Raw genomic sequence first — 21,939 nt, forward strand, 5'->3', positions numbered from 1 at the left:
CTACTTGCACCCGGGGGTGCTTTCGAACTGCTAGGTTGGCAGGCGCTGGGACCGAGCAAAGGGAGCGGGGATTCAAACCGCCAACCTGACGATCGGCAAGTCCTAGGCGCTGAGGTTTTACCCACAGCGCCACCCGCGTCCCCACATCGGAGGGTGGTGCCTATCAACTTGAAAGTAAGCAACTGGGCCCTTCAATATGCATTCCAACTGTGTATGCATTTAATGGATTATAAATTCATGACTAAATCCACTGCATTTAGTCAAGACTCATTTCTAGCATTTATTCACCAAGAGACTTGAAGAACTGGGCACAAACATACCAATCTTAATATAGTACAAGATTGTTTTACAAAGAAAACAAAGAAAACACAACTACAGTGGTGCCTCACAAGACGAAAAGAATCCGTTCCGTGAGTCTCTTCGTCTAGCGGTTTTTTCATCTTGCGAAGCAAGCCCATTAGCAGATTAGCGGATTAGCGCTATTAGTGGTTTAGCAGCTATTAAAGGCTTAAGGGATTAGCGGATTAGCTGCTAAAAGGCTATTAGCAGCTTAGTGCCTTAGAAAAAGGGGGTGAGGAGCGGGAAAAAAAACCCAGGAATCGCAAGACATTTTCGTCTTGCGAAGCAAGCCCATAGCAAATTCGTTTTGCGAAGCACCTCCAAAACGGAAAACCCTTTCGTCTAGCGGGTTTTCCGTCTTGCGAGGCATTCGTCTTCCGGGGCACCACTGTACATGATACTGCTACGCTGCATATTAGCCATATACAGTCATACCTTGGGTCTTGCGAGTTGAACGTTTTGGCAACTGAACGCTGCAAACCCGGAAGTGAGTGTTCTGGTTTGCAAACGTTCTTTGGAACCTGAACTTCCTGCAGCCAACCTTGGTGTCCAAACGTTTTGGAAGTCGAACAGACTTCTGGAACAAATTCCATTCAACTTCTGAGCTACCACTGTATTTAATATATAGTTGCATACAATGGTACAGGAATAATATCTACCCAAACTGAAGCAGAATTATTTTCTACAGGATGAACCAAGGTTCCTTGTGCTCTCAGTTGACACAGCCCTTAAGGATACTTCCGAGGAGATAAAATCTGAGATCAAAAAAGATTTATAGCTATAGTGCTGCTTATCTACGGTTTTCCTGTAATGAACTAACAAGCTATAGAGGAAAAAGCAGCAATTAGAAAATCTAGTTTAACTATCATTAATCTGTATCAAAAGAATATAATGATGCACATTGCGTGCTGCTGAAATTATTCTCTATTATGAGTTTTCAGAACAGAAGTTGAGAAATCTCTTTGACAAACTAGTCCCTTATTAAAAACCAAAGGGAAGTGCTTTGATACCATCTGCACAACATTAGCACCTTCATGACAGAATGATTAGTTCGTATGTTAAGCATTCAGCTCTAGGGGAATAAAAATTATGAGGATTTTCCAGCTTATTCAAACACTTGTTTTGAGCCATTATGAAAACTCTTATCATACACATGCAACACCATGCAATCCATAACAGAAAGGGGGTCAAAATCATCACCTCTGCATAACAGCCAAATTGGGACACACACACCTCCGCAATGTCCAATTTGTTGCCCTGTACACCTGGTCCAGCATGTGTTTAAAAGCACATGGCCAGCACCTGCACGCTTTAAAAAGAAAATAGCTTTCCTTTTAGCTCTTCAGTGAAAGTAAAACTATGTTATGAAGAGTATGGTAGAATCATCTATAAGCAGCGGTCAGGAAAGATTACAGCAGACAACTGTGTCTCTTTAAAGTACACTGAGCCAAGAAAAAAAAAAAGTCTGCTAAAGTAGCTGGGAAGTTCGTTTCTGAAAAAAGCATTACTGTAAATCAGAGTTCTTTATCTCCAGCATGCCACATACTATGTCCCTCAATTGAACAAGTTCTTCCTAATTACCCACCTTAATTACAGTAATTATACACTTTAGAGTAAATGCAGGTAATAAGGTTCACTTGGAAAGGATGCTGTCAAAGACAGTGGAACGAAAAGCCTCGCTCCTCTCGGGGATGACAAAGCCGATAATGACAATAATTTAGGAGGGCTGTTTACCTTCTCCCATGCATTTAGGGAGGGGAGGAAGACTTGAGCACATAGAAAAGAGGAGGAGAACAGAGTCAAATGAAAATTGCTACTGATAATCACAGCTCACAGGCAACGTATAGGGAAATGCATTTCAACAATGGCCTTAAGAGCTTGCTGTGCCAGCTACCTCCTAAAGTCCCATACCTCACTTCTGTCCCCAATTTGTTCACAAGATTAAGAGTTAAAAATGGAAAGCAAGAAAGACATAGCCCTTGGATAGTTAGGGGCTCTTTTCCCTTTTGGGCTTGACACCCTCCCACTTCTTACAAACAAAAAAGTTATGTGGCACCTTAAAGACTAACATCAACATTATGGGATGATCTTTTGTGGATGGGAATCTACCTCACTAGACACATGGAATGATCTCCTCAGAGAGCAGGTATAGTGATATTTTCAGATGACACAAGTATGGAGAAAAAAACAGATCAGATGAAAATGAAATGTGACAATTATGTTAAGGTGAAACAAACACAGTAACCATTCACAACAGTAACTGATAAACTGAATATCCTAGCATTTGTAAGGTAATTAAACCCTGCTGTGTGATAGGAAGCCATTTTCATGATTAAAGCCACAGATGATAGAACTAAACTTATTGCTAAGCAGGGTGGATTTGATTTAAATCAAATCAATTTAAATCACGATTTAAATCACTAGTCAGTAAGACTTGTTTTAAATCATTTTTTTACAGAAAGATTCATTCTTGCTGGTATAATCTTAATATTTACAACCAGATGAAGGTTTTATTTTCAGAATAATAATTGTTCAGAGTAGTTTCTACAGTTATATCAAAAATTACTGATTTGGTTATACTATTAGAAATACATAGATAACATTAAACCTTACAATAATTTCATAATTAACTGTTTATAGGGGCTATATCTCCCAGCAGCTCTGGCTTTGGAGAGACTGGCCTTCCTTCTTCGGGGGGGGGGGGCGGGGGGGAGAAAGAGCAGAAAGAGCAGGCAGAGGAGAAATAGGCTAGTGGAAAGCTGGAAAAGGGGAATCAAGGACTGGAGCAGAGAACTTCAGGGATTCCTGCTGCAGGACTGAAGTTCCAGGTAGAGACTTTATTGCTTGGAGAATGTCCGGCGAGCCCTGGGAAGAAGGGCCTGGAACTCTTATTAGTTGACTGGCAAGCACTTCAAGGTCTTGCCAAGGACTTAAAGATCCCAGTTACTATTTCCTCCTACAAAAACACTCCTTTGGATTTGCTTCTACATTCAGGTGCCTATTCTGCACAGTTAAGTGTTAGTGCAGTTGTTGGAATCCAGTGGGATTAGGAAGAGTTTGCCAGCCCTGAAGAGCCTTCAGCACTTGCCTCAAGTCTGAGTTGCACAATTACCGTATTTTTCGCCCCATAGGACGCACTTTTTCCCCTCCAAAAATGAAGGGGAAATGTGTGTGCGTCCTATGGGGCGAATACAGGCTTTCGCTGAAGCCTGGAGAGCGAGAGGGGTCGGTGCGCACCAACCCCTCTCGCTCTCCAGGCTTCAGGAGAGCCGCAGCGCCAGCCCCACAAGGTCGGGGGACAGCAGGGAGGCGGAACGCCGCCATCCCGCTGTCTCCCTATGTGGTTTAGAGGCTGACGGCGGGGAGATGCGTGCTTCTCCCCGCCGCCAGCCCCGCAAGCTCCGGGGACAGCGAGGAGGCGCGTCGCGTCTTCCCCCTGTCCCCGGACCTGACGTGAAAGCTGGCGGCGGGGAGAAGAGCGCTTCTCCCCGCTGCCTGCCCCGCAAGCTCCGGGGACAGCTGGGAGGCGCGGCGCGTCTTCCCGCTGTCCCCGGACCTGTTCTGCATGCAGGCGGTGGGGAGAAGAGCGCTTCTCCCCACTGCCTGCCTGCAAGCTCCGGGGGCAGCTGGGAGGCGCGGCGCGTCTTCCCGCTGTCCCCGGACCTGTTCTACATGCAGGCGGTGGGGAGAAGAGCGCTTCTCCCCGCCGCCAGCCCCGCAAGCTCCGGGGACAGTGGGGAGGCGCGGCGCGTCTTCCCCCTGTCCCCGGACCTGACGTGAAGGCTGGCGGCGGGGAGAAGAGCGCTTCTCCCCGCTGCCTGCCCCGCAAGCTCCGGGGACAGCTGGGAGGCGCGGCGCGTCTTCCCCCTGTCCCCGGACCTGACGTGAAGGCTGGCGGCGGGGAGAAGAGCGCTTCTCCCCGCTGCCTGCCCCGCAAGCTCCGGGGACAGCTGGGAGGCGCGGCGCGTCTTCCCGCTGTCCCCGGACCTGTTCTGCATGCAGGCGGTGGGGAGAAGAGCGCTTCTCCCCACTGCCTGCCTGCAAGCTCCGGGGGCAGCTGGGAGGCGCGGCGCGTCTTCCCGCTGTCCCCGGACCTGTTCTACATGCAGGCGGTGGGGAGAAGAGCGCTTCTCCCCGCCGCCAGCCCCGCAAGCTCCGGGGACAGCTGGGAGGCGCGGCAAGTCTTCCCCCTGTCCCCGGACCTGACGTGAAGGCTGGCGGCGGGGAGAAAAGCGCTTCTCCCCGCTGCCTGCCCCACAAGCTCCCGGGACAGTGGGGAGGCGCAGCGCGTCTTCCCCCTGTCCCCGGACCTGATGTGAAGGCTGGCGGTGGGGAGAAAAGCGCTTCTCCCCGCTCCTGGCCCCACAAGCGCCTGAGGGGGAAATAAAATTTTTTTTCTTTATTTCCCCCCCAAAAAACATGGTGCGTCCTATGGGCCGGTGCGTCCTATGGGGCGAAAAATACGGTACTCCACAAGGATCCCAAGACTTGTGGAGTATTCTGCTCACAAGGTTGCACTTTCATTTTTACTGCCTCACACTTAGCTACTAGTGCAGATCTATTCCACTCCAAACCTTCTATTCACTGAACCTCTTGGAACTTAGCATTTAAGAGGTAAGGGGTTGATTTTGTGTATATAAATTTGCAATGGAACAATGGGATTAAGGTTTTTTCCTGTGAAAAAAAGGCATGTTATCTCTGCAGACACAAATTCACACTTTTGAGAACTGCAAAAACAAGTGTCTGTGATAATATCTTCTCGTTAGAAAAACTGCTCCAAATAATCTTACAGAAACCTCTGGAAGAACATGACATTGTGAATGGATTAATGGAATTTATTTACCAAAAAAAAATTAAACATTGCATATAAAGCCTACATAATTTTTAAAAAATCCTTATTTCCTGATGAAAAGCCTTTGGACTATAAAGTAACTTTAAATAGAAAACTATCTTTAGAAAGATTTTTCCTCCAAAAGCATTTTATTTTTAAAAATCTGATTTAAATTTTAAAAGTCCCATTTTTATATATATATATATTTTAAAAAATCATTGATTTTTATCCACCATGCTGCTAAGTTGCAATTCACCATTTCATGCTGAAATTCTTTGTTCAAGAATGGCACTGTCTTTTTTCTTCTGCGAGTCTAATAGCTGCAGCAGTTAAGTGATAAAGGAACAGCACTTGGAACCATTCTTTAAGTGTTGTTTGCTGCTCTGATCAAAATCTGACACCCCCACATGCCCCTGCCTTAAACCAATAAAGACCTGGGGAATTCAATCATGGATCTCCCATATCACATCTGTTTTCACCCCTAAAAGGCAAAGCATTGTTTCCTAAAGTCTAGTTTGATTCAATTCTGCGAGACAAAGGATCCACAATTGATATGCAGACACTGTTGCAGGTTTCCCATGAGTCACTGCATTGGCAAGACAGAGATTTCAATATGTCAGCAAAAACCCTGAGTAAAGATTATGACAAAACAAACCCCTTCTTTGCTAAGGCAGCAGCACTGTGGTTCAATACTAGCTCATCAGGAAAGGCATTTAAGTCTTCCCTAGTCTGAATTTAATTACATGTAAATTAAAAAGAATCTTCCTTTTTCAATTACTTAATTAACATATTTTGATTGTCACTTGAAGATGGTTTCGTTAACACTTGCCTTCTAAGATTTAATTTTCAAATTGCCTACCAGTCATCTTAAGAAGGTAACATCCAAATAAATGAGATACTACACAAAACAGTTGCATTGAAGGAGTTTTCCTTTAATTTAATTTAAATTTGTAAACGTGAACCTTTATATAAGCAGACTGCTAGCATTTTTTTCAATCTAGAAGAATGAACCAGCGGACAATTATATTTTTTTTTACTCAAGAAAAAAGAAACTAATAAAAGGGTCTACCATGCAATCTGATAACAAAAGGGGGGAATCTGATTCAGTCTTATGTCCGAAAATACACTTTCAACATAAGCAAATCTGCAAGTAATAGTTGCTCTTTAAAGAAAAAATAGTGGAGATCGGTTGGCTCCGATACGCACTCACCATGAACTGGTTCTGACAATTTATATGAGTCTTCATAAAACCATGGTATAACACTTTGCATCACTGGCGTCAGTGCAAAGATTCTGGTTTCTATTAAGCCACTGTTCCATTATGTTCAAACCAAGGAACTCTAGCTGAATGCTGGTTAAGAGCATTCTCCTATTGGTTTTAAAATGCTATCTTTTCTGATGCCAGATTTGCACTTTCTTCCTTTGCATAGAAACCAAACTATTTTCAAGCATAGAAAGCAGAAGGGCACATATCACACTGGAAAATGAGGAAGTGAACAAGGACCCAAACCTTGTGGCTGATATCCTGTCCCCATGTCCATCCTGACAACAATATTACAGGACTGAAGAACTTCGGTCACTTGCATCTGCGCAACTGGACTCTGACACACAAAAACTCTCGTTTCTGATGAAACTGATTAACAAAGCTACTATTCTAGCCATTTTAAAATCTGGAATGGCTAGCCTGTGGCTGTTCAGACACCAGTGGACTACAGCTTCCATGACCCCCAATGACTGGCCTTGCTTGTTAGGGCTAAAGAGCTACACAATTAGCCACTTCCATTTAAAATAATATCCAAACCAACACTTGGTGCACTCTCCAAGTGCGGAGATCAATAGCAGGGTGGTGCAGCAGCACTCATCTGGCATCTGGCGGCCTGTATTGCCATTGCGCATGGTGACAGATAAGGACAAGGCGGCAAGGCTGCCACAATGCGAACATGCTCAGGGCAAGGAAGTGCTACACTGGCTGGCAGAGCGCACAGCAATGATGTTTTTGCCAGCATTTGAATTACAGTGGTACCTCAGGTTACATACGCTTCAGGTTACAGACTCCGCTAACCCAGAAATAATGCTTCAGGTTAAGAACTTTGCTTCAGGATGAGAACAGAAATCGTGCTCCAGCGGCGCAGCGGCAGCAAGAGGCCCCATTAGCTAAAGTGGTGCTTCAGGTTAAGAACGGACCTCCGGAACGAATTAAGTACTTAACCCGAGGTACCACTGTAATCTCCCCATGTCAATGTAGGTACACTCCTTTCTACCTCAATTACCATGAGAGCGACTTAATTTAAGGCCACGCACTGAGTTTGGTGGGCAAATGAAGGGGGAATTTACCAAATACAAATGCCAGTTATCCAATGTGAATGCAACAGTAATGAACGCCTGTGATCTTAGAAGCTGCATCAGAATGTTTTGATGGGAGCTGTAGTTCAAAGCATCTGGAAAGCACTAACCTGGGGCACAATCTTCTAGCATTAAAGAGCACTGAACGAACTGCATTCAATACTAATATTTGAAAAGGCTTTCTATGAACAGATCCTGGTTTTGACTGCAATCTAAGAGCCAATACTCACACTATGTTTGCTGGTCTCCAAATGAATAATATTTGTTCATGAATGTAATTGTATAACCAGAAAATATGGCATGGAAATATGCATAAGTATACTCAATTTACCTACAAACCATGTTCCCTGGCACAGGGCTACAAACATCTACTCTACAATAAAAAGCTCTGTAGAAAGCAGACTGCACGTCTTACCTAACCACAGGTCTTTCAATATCATGAAAACAGGGCACTGTGTTGTAGGAATGGGCCCATGCTTGGAATACATAATGAGAAAACTGACCCTCAGAACCTTAAGCAAGGATGAGAATACAGAAGCCCCATAGTTTTATTAAGCTTTTTTTTCCCAGGAGATAGTCCCCCACACATCCGCAAAATGTGACATTTTCATCTAAATTCAACAGAGATTCTAGTGAACTGCAGGTATAAATGCTGCATTAGCCTTTACCCTTTATTCTAACGAAGATCTCAGTGGATTTCAGGAGGATGAGGTTCATACTTTGCTATAAAATGTCCAGATCTCACATTTAATAGCATTTCAGAAATGTGTCTGCCCCACATGCTTTAAACAGCCATCCTTCCACTTACCTGATAAGTCCCTGCCCCACAGACTCTGCAGTTTGCTGTGCAGTTTGACAATGTTGTCCAGCTGCCTGTTTACTTTCACATCTTGTACCATGGCTGGCACGTGACACACTGGGCAGGCTGTTCCACTGCTGTCACCCACACAATTTCTGCAAATCAGATATAAGCAAAAACATTTTCACACAGAGTACTGGCAACAGCTTTCAAGATAGGTGGCTTAAGAGAAGTCTTAAATAAGTACTGAAGTACTAATATGGCAAAGCAAGGCAATAATTGCCACCCTGAGCTCCTCTGGTAGGGAGGGCAGCATATAAATTTAATAAATAAATGAATTATTTACATTTTGTCTCTAATGCTGGACAAGATAGTAGACATTTGGAATAAGTTATAAACCAGCGAAAACCACATCTTTCCAGCTAGTAAGAGCCCAATAGCGAAAAGAGCCTAATAAAATCTGACTAAATACCAGGTTGCAATAAATTATGAAAACAGTGATTTGAACATATTTCATGCACCTTTTAACAGATTTATCTGGCTACAGATTATCCAGCCTGTGACAATGGCCCTATGAAAATATAAGGCTTAATCATAGTTAAAATGTTAAAGTATGGATACCCAAACATGGTTAAGGGTCAAATACAAATTAGGATGATAATTCCTGGTTTGAAGTAGGCTTTAAGCATTACAACTCTACCAAGCATCCATCGAAGAAGAATGGTGTCCAAGAATATAATACAGTCATACCTTGGGATAAATGTGCTTCAAGTTACCATATTTTATGCTCTATAAGGCACACCTGACCATAAGGCGCACCTAGTTTTTAGAGAGGGAATTCAAGAAAAAAAATATTATTTAAAGAGAGTGATGAGAAGAGCCTGCATGCATCCCCGGCTCTGCACAGCGCTCCCTTTCACGAGCCGCATGGAGCTTGCAGGCTTTTCCCTGAGGAGGGAGAAGGGCAGTCCTTCTTCCTCCTTGGGGAAAAGCCCCCACAAGAGCCACACACACTCTCCGCGTGGCTCTTTAAAGGGAGCACAGCTCTTGGGGGCTTTTGCGGGAGGTGGGGGAAGTGAGAGAGCCTCGCTCTGTCACTTCCCCCACCTCCCGCAAGAGCCGTGCGCTCTTTAATGGGAGCAGCTCAGGGAGCAGCCTGCCCGCTGGCTGGCGGGGGAAGCTGGCGGGGAAGCCCAATTCATTAACACTTAATTCTCCTGCTGAAATCATTCAGCACCTGCTTAATTCTCTTCCATGAGACTTTAAGTGCTTAATTTAGGCTTGATCATAGCCTAACAGTTTTGTGAGTACCTATCAGAATCGATCAAATATTTCCCTTAGCAATAAATCTTGCTCTATACCAGGATGGCTAACCTTTGGCCCTCCAGATATTATTGGACACCAACTCCTGTCAGACCCAGTTATTACAGCCAGTGGTAAGATGACAGAAATATCTGGAGGGCACAAATTCCTCATCTTTGAGCTATACAATTTTTTGAGAATTAATTACCTTTCCTTTCTGTCTGAAGTTCTGGATAACTCATACATGTTGTGAGCTAGAAGGAGCAACTAATAGGCACACAAATGGATCCCTGGACTCAGAGAAATAACCATTTGTGGGGGGCAGAGTGGGAGTGAAATCACAAAAACTGATGACACAGGATATGGTCTAAAAGCACATGTGTCAAACACCTTGCAAAACAGGCCTGGGTCTGGTCAGTGCCTGGATCAGTGGCTACTTGGTTTGCCACCTTGGGTTCCATGACCCAAGGTGGGGTCATAGAAGAAAGGTGGGGTATAAATGGAAGAAAATAAAACAAACAACATCATGTCTCGGGAAGTGTGCTGTCTCCCCGGGGCTAAGATCCAAGATGTAACTGAACGACTGCCAGGAATCATAAAACCCACTGACAAATACCCCTTCCTCTTGGTTCATGTGGGAACCAATGACACTGCAAGCAATAGCCTCCAGAAGATCAAAAGAGACTACGAGGCTCTGGGCAGGAAATTGAAGCAATTAAATGCACAAATCGTCATCTCATCTGTCCTCCCAGTTGAACGACGTGGCCCAGGGAGAGAGGGGAAAATAGTGGAAGTAAACAGCTGGCTTCGCAAATGGTGTAAACAGGAACGGTTTGGATTCTTAGATCACAGACTGCAGTTTCTTGAAGATGGACTTCTGGCAAGCGATGGGCTGCACCTCACAACGGTTGGGAGGAATGTTTTTGCCAAAAAACTCAGAAACCTCATCAGGAGGGCTTTAAACTGACTAATGTGGGGGAGGGAGACAGTGCTCCTGAAGGTAGGAGTCTATCAATTGATGAAGATGATCATCCAAATGTCATAGACCAAATGGAGCAAACAGCAAGCAGACCTAGTGGTGGGAGGAAAAAATCCTTAAATAAGAGACACGGGGGAATGATTAATGGACTTCAATGTCTGTACACTAATGCACAAAGCATGGGAAATAAACAAGATGAGCTTGAGCTCTTGGTACAGCAAACTAAATATGACATAATAGGCATCACTGAAACCTGGTGGGATAAGTCCCACGATTGGAATGTAAAAATGGAGGGATACAATCTATTTCAGAGAAACAGACCAGACAAGAAAGGAGGAGGGGTGGCGTTATATGTCAGGGATGTGTATACCTGTGAAGAGATCCAAGATTTAGAACCTCAAAGCCAAAGTGAGAGCATTTGGGTCAAAATTAAGGGAGAGAAGAATAACAGTGACCTCATTGTGGGAGTTTACTATAGATCCCCAAGCCAAACGGAGGACATGGATGATGCCTTCCTGGAACAGATGGCCAAGCAAGCAAAAGGAAGGGAGATAGTAGTAATGGGGGACTTCAATTACCCAGATATTTGTTGGATGTCAAACTCAGCCAAGAGCATAAGGTCAAACAGATTCCTCACTGGCCTTGCAGACAACTTCATTGTCCAGAAAGTGGGAGAAGCAACAAGAGGAACAGCCATTTTAGATCTGGTCCTAACCAATGTCGATGACCTGGTTAATGGGGTAGAAGTGGAAGGATCATTAGGCGCAAGTGATCATGCTCTTCTGAAGTTTACTATACAACGGAAAGGAGCAGCCAAGCATACTAGGACTCAATTTCTTGACTTTAAGAAAGCCGACTTCATAAAACTTAGGGAAGTGCTGGGTGAGATCCCATGGACAGTAATACTAAAAGGAAAGGGAGTTCATGATGGCTGGGAGTTTGTTAAGAGGGAGATAGTAAAAGCACAACTTCAGGCAATACCAATGAGACGGAAACATGGAAGGTGCCTAAAGAAGCCAGGGTGGCTATCTAAAGAACTTTTAACTGAGTTAAGATTAAAAAAGGATGTGTACAAAAAATGGAAAAGGGGGGAAACCACCAAAGAGGAATTCAAACAAATAGCCAGCACGTGTAGACACAAAGTCAGAAAAGCTAAAGCACAGAATGAACTCAGGCTTGCTAGAGAGGTTAAAAGCAACAAAAAAGGCTTCTATGGGTATGTTCGTAGCAAAAGGAAGAACAAAGAAACAGTGGGGTCACTCAGAGAAGATGGTGAAATGCAAACAGGGGACACAGAAAGGGCTGAACTCCTCAATGCCTTCTTTGCCTCAGTCTTCTCCGATAAAGAAAACAATGCCCGACCTGAAGAATTTGGAGCAAATGATTCAGTAGAGAAAACACAGCCCAGAATAACTAAGGAGATAGTACAAGAATACTTGGCTAGTTTAGATGTATTCAAGTCTCCAGGGCCAGATGAACTGCATCCAAGAGTATTAAAAGAACTGGCAGATGTGATCTCAGAACCACTGGCAATCATCTTTGAGAATTCCTGGAGAACAGGCGAAGTCCCAGCAGACTGGAGGAGGGCAAATGTTGTCCCTATTTTCAAAAAGGGGAAAAGAGAGGACCCAAATAATTACCGCCCAGTCAGTCTGACATCAATACCAGGGAAGATTCTGGAGCAGATCATTAAGCAAACAATCTGTGAGCACCTAGAAAGGAATGCTGTGATCACCAATAGTCAGCATGGATTTCTGAAAAATAAGTCATGTCAGACGAACCTGATCTCATTTTTTGACAGAATTACAAGCCTGATAGATGAAGGGAACGCAGTGGATGTAGCCTACCTTGATTTCAGCAAGGCATTTGACAAGGTGCCCCATGATATTCTTGTAAAGAAGCTGGTAAAATGCGGTCTTGACTATGCTACCACTCAGTGGATTTGTAACTGGCTGACTGACCGGACCCAAAGGGTGCTCATCAATGGTTCCTCTTCATCCTGGAGAAGAGTGACTAGTGGGGTGCCACAGGGTTCTGTCTTGGGCCCGGTCTTATTCAACATCTTTATCAATGACTTGGATGATGGACTCAAGGGCATCCTGATCAAATTTGCAGATGACACCAAACTGGGAGGGGTGGCTAACACCCCAGAGGACAGGATCACACTTCAAAACGACCTTGACAGATTAGAGAACTGGGCCAAAACAAACAAGATGAATTTTAACAGGGAGAAATGTAAAGTATTGCACTTGGGCAAAAAAAATGAGAGGCACAAATACAAGATGGGTGACACCTGGCTTGAGAGCAGTACATGTGAAAAGGATCTAGGAGTCTTGGTTGACCACAAACTTAACATGAGCCAACAGTGTGACGCGGCAGCTAAAAAAGCCAATGCAATTCTGGGCTGCATCAATAGGAGTATAGCATCTAGCTCAAAGGAAGTTATAGTGCCACTGTATTCTGCTCTGGTCAGACCTCACCTGGAGTACTGTGTCCAGTTCTGGGCACCACAGTTCAAGAAGGACACTGACAAACTGGAACGTGTCCAGAGGAGGGCAACCAAAATGGTCAAAGGCCTGGAAACGATGCCTTATGAGGAACGGCTAAGGGAGCTGGGCATGTTTAGCCTGGAGAAGAGGAGGTTAAGGGGGGATATGATAGCCATGTTCAAATATATAAAAGGATGTCACATAGAGGAGGGAGAAAGGTTGTTTTCTGCTGCTCCAGAGAAGCGGACACGGAGCAATGGATCCAAACTACAAGAAAGAAGATTCCACCTAAACATTAGGAAGAACTTCCTGACAGTAAGAGCTGTTCGACAGTGGAATTTGCTGCCAAGGAGTGTGGTGGAGTCTCCTTCTCTTCCAACTCTATGATTCTATGATTCAATATGTTAAATCCTACTCAGTGCATTTGGTCAGATCTCAGGGACATCTTGCTGTATTCTGTACTACCAACAACAGCACATAGAATCATAGAGTTGGAAGAGACCACAAGGGTCATCGAGTCCAACCCCCTGCCAAGCAGGAAACACCATCAGAGCACTCCTGACATATGGTTGTCAAGCCTCTGCTTAAAGACCTCCAAAGAAGGAGACTCCACCACACTCCTTGGCAGCAAATTCCACTGTCGAACAGCTCTTACTGTCAGGAAGTTCTTCCTAATGTTTAGGTGGAATCTTCTTTCTTGTAGTTTGGATCCATTGCTCCGTGTCCACTTCTCTGGAGCAGCAGAAAACAACCTTTCTCCCTCCTCTATGTGACATCCTTTTATATATTTGAACATGGCTATCATATCACCCCTTAACCTCCTCTTCTCCAGGCTAAACATGCCCAGCTCCCTTAGCCGATCCTCATAAGGCATTGTTTCCAGGCCTTTGACCATTTTGGTTGCCCTCCTCTGTACACGTTCTAGTTTGTCAGTGTCCTTCTTGAACTGTGGTGCCCAGAACTGGACACAGTACTCCAGGTGAGGTCTGACCAGAGCAGAATACAGTGGCACTATTACTTCCCTTGAGCTAGATGCTATACTCCTATTGATGCAGCCCAGAATTGCACTGGCTTTTTTAGCTGCCGCGTCACACTGTTGGCTCATGTTAAGTTTGTGGTCAACCAAGACTCCTAGATCCTTTTCACATGTACTGCTCTCAAGCCAGGTGTCACCCATCTTGTATTTGTGCCTCTCATTTTTTTTGCCCAAGTGCAATACTTTACATTTCTCCCTGTTAAAATTCATCTTGTTTGTTTTGGCCCAGTTCTCTAATCTGTCAAGGTTGTTTTGAAGTGTGATCCTGTCCTCTGGGGTGTTAGCCACCCCTCCCAGTTTGGTGTCATCTGCAAATTTGATCAGGATGCCCTTGAGTCCATCATCCAAGTCGTTGATATCCATCATCCAAGTCGTTGAGTCCATCATCCAAGTCGTTCTTTATGGCTACATAAAGAACATTGTGTTCAGTCCTGCTAGACAAAGACCAAGACAACACAGATATACTAATAAAGGACTAGAGAAAACTAAAATGATAGTAAAGAGTAAATAATATACAAGAGGAAACTGAAGAAATGGAAATGTTGAACTTATAGGACACTGCAGATGGGCAGAAGAGAATACAGAGTGCTGAAGCATCCATAAAAAACATGGAAGAACAACTGTCCTGAAACCTGGGGACACAGCAAGACAGAATGGGTTAAAATTGTACCAAAGAAAGTTTCTAATGACCACAGTGCAAAAAGAACAAACTGCACCGGCAGTTATCACCTTCTGCTTCCCAAGAGATCTACTTTTTATTTGGATTTTAAGCAGGATTTTCCTCTCTTTTTATAGGGCAAGGCCTGCCTCTTGAGGAAGTCTAGACAACACAAATGACCTCTGTTAGAGCCTGCTGGTACAACTACAGTGATTTTTAAAAGACCGATATTCAAGGGCATATTCAAATGTCAGAATGCACTAAATTTCAGGTGGCATGTCATGCATGCTAACCATAGGCAGCTTTCAGAAGTAACTACCTTTGACCAAACTGCAGCGCTGCAGGGACCAGCTTTGTTCAAGCCTCAGAAAAGGTTACCCAGTGCTCAGACACCCCTTATGACCCAGTGGCTGCCGTTTTGTTGCTTCCACACACTTCTCCTCTTATACATCAGTCACCTCTTACTTTCCGCCCCTCTCCAGGCACATTAACAGTTTATGCCGCAGCAAAACTATTTTGGTCTGACCTGCAGCTGGCTTGGAAAACTAACTGCAGCTGACTTAACTACCCTAAGCAGTGTTCAGGGCGTACTCCTGTGGAAGACTCGACTATCATTTGTATTCAATAAGAGGAAACAGCATAACAAGAGCTTTTGTTGTTGCTGCTACTGTTATATTTTCTCCTTTTCTGCCTTTTCTCCAAAGCAACCTTCTTCCAACCATGAGAAGAGCACACTAGAATCATTTCTTTAAGACACCTGGGGAACGAAAATCAGTCTCTTCTAAAGCAAGGCTGGATGATGGATCTTAGTTTGCTGATTCACAAGAGATTTTTGAGGTCAGGAGTTCCTTCCCCCACTCTTTCCAGATGCTGGTCTCTCCCTTAAGAAGACAGCCAAACTACGGGTTAAGAAATTTATCTTGGGGATGATCAGACAACAGTTTTGCTTTCAGCTAAATGCCAATACTTGGGATTTGGAAAGAGTCTCCATGACACACACAGTGGGAAATACTGTATATCCATACGTCTCCGTTCCAAATCAACTCCCTTGCTTCAGCCATCTAGATTTCTTTTGGTGGACATGTGAGGATTAATACATCAGTAAATCAATTGACGAATAGTGTTAAGCAGGTAGTTTGCTGTTTTACACACACCTCAGTAGCCCCATCAGAAAGCAAAGGCAAAACTGCCGACTCTACTGGGACAGGGCCGTTGCTCAACCCCTGAAATCTGCAGGTAGGGGTAGGAAAGACTGCCTGACTGAAACCCTGGAGGGTCGCTGCTCCTCTGTATAAACTAGGAATGGGGAAACCTCAGTCCTCTGGGCCCATCTGGCCCTCAGGAGTCTCCCCAGAGCTACACTCTCTACTGGCCCCACTATGAACCCTTCTGGGGCGTCTTTGCCTGGCTGAAACTTTGCCCTTGATTGAAAATGATATACAGGTGGTACATGACACCAGTCAAGCTAGCAAAAATCTATCATTTGCCTGATAACAAATGTTGGAAATGTAAAGAAACGGAAGGCACTTTCTTTCACCTTTGGTGGACGTGCCCAAGGATTAAGACCTTCTGGGAAATGATCTATAATGAAATGAAAAAGGTGTTTAAATATACCTTCCCGAAGAAACCAGAGGCCTTTCTCCTGGGCATGGTGGGCCAATTGGTGTTAAAGAAGGATAGAACTTTTTTTATGTATGCCACAACAGCAGCAAGAATACTTATCACGAAGTATTGGAAGACACAAGAACTACCCACTCTGGAAGAATGGCAGATGAAGGTGATGGACTACATGGAATTGGCAAAAATGACTGGCAGAATTAGAGACCAGGGAGAAGAGACGGTGGAGGAAGATTGGAAGAAATTTAAAGACTATTTACAGAAATATTATAAAATCAATGAATGTTAGAATGACATGCGATGGAGGTTAAAAGGTTATTAGGAATAATGTGGCGAAGGAGTATGGAAAATTCGAAGGTTAAAAGATGAAAAATTAAAGGTTTAATATATTAGGATAAAGATTAAGATAAGATAGAGGGAAGGGATTTGCTGATTAAATATTTGAATTGGAATACAGTGAGGGGAGGTGTGGGGAAGTCTGGGAAATAAGCAAATGTAGGAAATACTATGAAAATGGAATTGTTTTTAATTTGTTTTTCTTTTTATTTTTGTATTTTTATTTCTCTTTTCTATCTGAAAGTCTTAATAAAAATATTATTTAAAAAAAAACTTTGCCCTTGAGCATCAATAATGCATTTTGCTTTCCTGGATAGAGGATGCAGATGAATGTGCAAATGTGACGAGACTAGTGTACTATACAAAGGAAAATTTCACATTTATTGATCAGCCCACTTCTCTGCCTCTGGCTCCTCCGTCCACTGGAAAGTGGCCCCCAGAAGGTTGCCTTGAACACAGTGTGCCCTGAAGGGGCTGAAAACATATTCCCTATACTTGGTACAGATACTTCTGAGCTAGATGGATCAATGCTAAAACTTTAAGTGCAAGGGAGCTTTCTATGCCTTACAAGAGCTTGATTCCATGCACACTTTAACTGAAGTATAGGCACTCTCTGTCCTGTATAATATATGGAACCACACACAGATATTCACTCACTTCTGTGCAGCCCTTTGGACCCCTGGCAATGCCACTTGGAAGAGTGGGAAACCCTTGGGAGTGCCATGCAATGCCAGGGAGCAGGGAAGAAATCAACTTTGTTCCCTCCCCCCACAAGTCTTTATTGGTTCCATGTGCCATTGTTTAATTTCATTTTAAGCAAAACATAAAACCCAGAGAGTCCTATGGCACCTTAGAGGCTAACAAATTTATTATAGCATAAGCTTTTGTGGATTCAAGTCCATTTTGTTAGTTGGATAGCATTTAAACCACCATACCATTTAAATTGTTATTGCTTGGGCTGTCCCTGGATTCCAAAGATAAAAGCCAAGACGACTGCTCAGTCTTCTATTATTCACACAAATATTTATATTTGCATGATATTTTCACCTATCAGCAATGGATTACAATAGTTTAAAATGTAATCTATCTCCATACCAGTTACCTAATCCGGGTCTTTGTCACTGGAGCAAATCTATGAAAGCATGTTATAGTTCTACGACTTGACTAATTTCAACTATATTTAACTAGTCAAATGGCCAGTTTAAGACACACTCCTCCTGCCATCTCATATGGCACACTCTGTTCTCTCCCTCACTCAAGTCTCCAACACAAGGAGCCTTGGTAGAAGCAGAAAAGGAAGGAGAAAAGGTACAAAGTGAGTCAAGGGGATGTGAATGAAGAAGGAAGCAGGAGCCACTGTGGTGGGACATTCCAGGAAAGGTAAAAACTAGGTGGGGAGGTGGGGGAATTATACCATGAATGGCACTGGAGACTCTGTTAGATCAGGTGATAAGTCCAAGGGAATTGGGGAACTGAAGGAAAGCAGGAATTAAGCAGTTTGTATGGAAAGGGGCAAGAGAACTTCAGTTAAAGAGTCTCAAGGAACTAGCACTGTGGAATATTTTAGAACTATTTCCGGAGGCATTTAAAAATAACTCAAGAATAGTGAGAAAACAGTTCAGTGGCAGTGTGCATGCTTCTCACAGATTTAGTCCCCAGAGATTCCTATTTAGAAGGAGTCCCAGGAAGCAGGACTGAGAAGAAAACCCCTGCCTAAGTTCAATGCGAGATGTTGCCAGCCTGGGCAAGATAGCTCAGTGGCCCACCTGAAAGTATGACAGCTTTTCATGCTTACATACGTTGAAACGTGTCACGACAATTTAAGGGGGACAACCACAGCAGCTAGAGGATATAAATCACATGGGTGGGGCTGCATAACCCAATCCCATCACCCCAGAATATAAACTCCCCTGCATTCACTTATGTTTGCATGCCTTTGTAAACCTATAACACCTTTGTAAACTTATAATGCAGCCCATTGCTGTGCCACTTATGGAACCAGCAAAGCTTACAAACCCACACCAGTTTAAGGACATTGTAAAGGTACCGGGTGGCGCTGTGGGTAAATGCCTCAGCGCCTAGGGCTTGCCGATCGAAAGGTTGGCGGTTCGAATCCCCGCGGCGGGGCGCGCTCCCGTTGCTCGGTCCCAGCGCCTGCCAACCTAGCAGTTCGAAAGCACTCCCGGGTGCAAGTAGAGAAATAGGGACCGCTTACTAGTGGGAAGGTAAACGGCGTTTCCGTGTCCGGCTCTGGCTCGCCAGAGCAGCGATGTCACGCTGGTCACGTGACCCGGAAATGTCTCCGGACAGCGCTGGCCCCAGCCTCTTAAGTGAGATGGGCGCACAACCCTAGAGTCTGTCAAGACTGTCAAGACTGGCCCGTACGGGCAGGGGTACCTTTACTTTAAAGGTACCCTCTCTTACTTTACCAATAAGGCCAAAAAGATGCTGCAGCAGCTGGAGTCACTTTGGAACCTTTCCACAAATGATGTGATGATAAATGTTGCCAGGTGTCTTGTAGACAATGTTTAATTGCAACCTTTTAGTTTACTAGTTCTGGGGGCTCATTTAAACAACAACAAAAATGCATCTTACTGCTGTTTCTTTTAAAAGTCTCCATGACTACAGCTTTCTATTAAAGGGGGATCTAACACAGTGATGGGCAGAAACGGCAAACTAAGATAAACAGAAGAAACACACAGGCCACATAAGCTCGATTTTCAGACAACACACTAAACCACGGTTTGTGCTAACTACACGGCTTATGTTCCAAGGTATGATTTGGGCTTTAAAAACCATACAGCAAGCACATGATTTAGATCTACTTGTTTGCTTTCAGTTTTTGCCTGTTCCTTCACTGCAAACTCTAGAAATGGAGCACCCTGATAAGTCCTCATATTTTACAGGCATGCAGGATACATGATGGTCTGCCAACTTCACAATTAACCTGCTGCCACTGAAGAGGAGGTGACCCAGTATTTGTGCTTGGTTACATGCATGTAAAATGGAAGCAATGTTATGTGCAGTTACAGAAAAATGCAGCCTCTATGCTCTCTCCTAAAGCATCTGCTTACTGGTATAGGATGTTTTAGAACCAGATTCTAAGTATGCAGTCTGTTCAAAACAGATAATCCAAACCTCAGGGAGATCTTATCCACCTGCAACGTTTTAAAGGTAAACTAACAAAAACAGGGAAACTTCTTGCTGTACTGATCAGATAAAGTAATATAAGGCAGTCAGTTATTCTAATTACATTTCTTAGTCACTTTATACAAAAAAAGAAATGTGTCAAAGCATCAAAATAAAATCAGCTAAAAGCCAAATGTAAAGTGGCTCACAATACAAAATTTGTAAAATGAAGACAAAGCAATATAATAAAAAGACAAGTCCTAACCTGCTCCACCACAGGAGAAGCTAACTTAACATCAAAGAGCCTGGCACCTAAAAATTGACACTGATGGCACCATGAATGTTTCTCTGGCAATAGCATTCCATAGATGGGGTGCCACCACTGAAAAGGTCTATTCCCATGCAGCCACACTCCCCACCTCACTCACACCCTGATGAAAACCACAGCATCTGGGCTGGTTCTTGTGGTTTGAGACAATATTTAAGGGGCCTTAAGCAATGTAGGGCAAAACCATTTTTTAAAATGAACCAGAATTTCAAGGTCACATGTGCCTCCAACCACAGCAATAGATCCAGAAGTGCCCCCCAAGCTGTGCACCTGCTCCATTAGGGAGGAGTGCAACTGTTTCTAGAAAAGGTTGTGTCCCTTCAGGTCTAAGGAACTGCCCAGTAACAGTGCCTTAGTCTTTGTTGGATTGAGCCTCAGTTTACTGGCTCTTATTTAGTCCACAGGCAGACACCAGTCTAGTAGTAGTAGTAGTAGTAGTAGTAGTTGTAATAATAATAATAATAATAATAATAATAATTTATTTCTACCCCGGCCATCTGGCTGGGCTTCCCCAGCCACTCTGGGTGGCTTCCAAAAAAATATTAAAATACTGTAATACATCAAACATTAAAAACATCCATTGCCACACCTGCAAATGTAAAGGAGAATAAAAGTTGCATGTCATCTGCACATTGATAACACACTCCAAATCTCTGCATGATCCCACTCAGCCATTTCATACAGATGCTAAACAATATGAAGCCTGGCCTCTGTGAAACCCCACTGCTTCACCCAAGCACCACTCTCTGGAAATGGCCATCCGAATAGGGCTGAAACCATCTCAAAACAGTGAACCTAGATCCACTTTCGGCAGCCTCTATAGGAGGTTGTGGGTATTGAAAGCTGGTGAAAGATCAAGGAGAATCAACAGAGGTCACTGTATGTGGTGACCTGGGCAGTTCATGCGCCAAAACTATGCCTAAACCCTGACTGAAGCTAATCAAGAAAATTATCAATTAAAATTATCAATCAAGCCTTATCCAAGAGAAGTTGGAGTGGGTTTTCATTATTGGATCAGCCTGTATTGCTTTAAAAGTATGCATGTTTTTATGCAACCCAGAACAGCTCTTAAAACAATTATTTTGGTCTGAAAGTGGCCCAACTTCCCAGGCAACCACAAATATATATAATTCATTAGTTAACAGCAAACTATTGCACCTAATGTAAAACACTCATCCAACACTCATTACTGAGCCTAGCAGACTCCAAATATTAACTCCTAAGTAGGGTGAATTGATGTTTCCTGTACAATTATCCCACTTTTTAAAACAGTGTGGTTTATAAAAGCTTAAAATAAGCAATAAACACCATGTGACAAAGAAACAAAAAATACCAAAGACAGAAGAGCAGATCATTTTAAAACAGAAGCAAGAACACAGAAAGCAGAGGCTGGATGGCCATCTGTCATGGATCCTTTACTTGAGATTCCTGCATTGCAAGACCCTTCAAACTCTATGATTCTATGACTAAAAACATACTGAAGAAGAAAGGATCTTCAACATTCATCAATAAGCCAGAAGAGGAGTTATTGCACCACAGCATAATATGGAATTGTTGTTGTTGTTTAGTCGTTCAGTCGTGTCCGACTCTTCGTGACCCCATGGACCAGAGCACGCCAGGCACTTCTGTCTAATATGGAATTACTTACAGGCATAAGACATGTTCACAGCCTCCGATGTTCACAGGTTTCTTCAAAATGTCCCTACTGTCAAGGAAAGTATATATATATTAAGTTCCTGTCCTAATTATCAGA

The 21,939-nt window shown here is 43.6% G+C and overlaps 1 protein-coding gene across 3 annotated transcripts in view; it reads right to left on the reverse strand.

The window, feature by feature from the left end:
- The window catches only part of BARD1 (BRCA1 associated RING domain 1), a 61,319-nt gene that overhangs the window by 37,734 nt on the left and 1,646 nt on the right, over positions 1-21,939 (reverse strand). Inside the window, exons 2-3 of one of the 3 annotated variants that reach the window (XM_083399901.1) lie at positions 21,835-21,891; positions 8,322-8,467 (exon numbers count right to left, since the gene is read on the reverse strand). In XM_083399901.1, the coding sequence (XP_083256027.1) occupies positions 8,322-8,467; positions 21,835-21,891 (203 nt within the window). The remainder of the gene's footprint in view (positions 1-8,321; positions 8,468-21,834; positions 21,892-21,939) is intronic. The other 2 variants (XM_083399902.1, XM_083399903.1) reach the window with 2 other exon arrangements.

The sequence above is a fragment of the Podarcis tiliguerta genome (genome assembly GCF_965153285.1).
Source record: "Podarcis tiliguerta genome assembly, chromosome: 1".
NCBI lineage: Eukaryota > Metazoa > Chordata > Lepidosauria > Squamata > Lacertidae > Podarcis > Podarcis tiliguerta.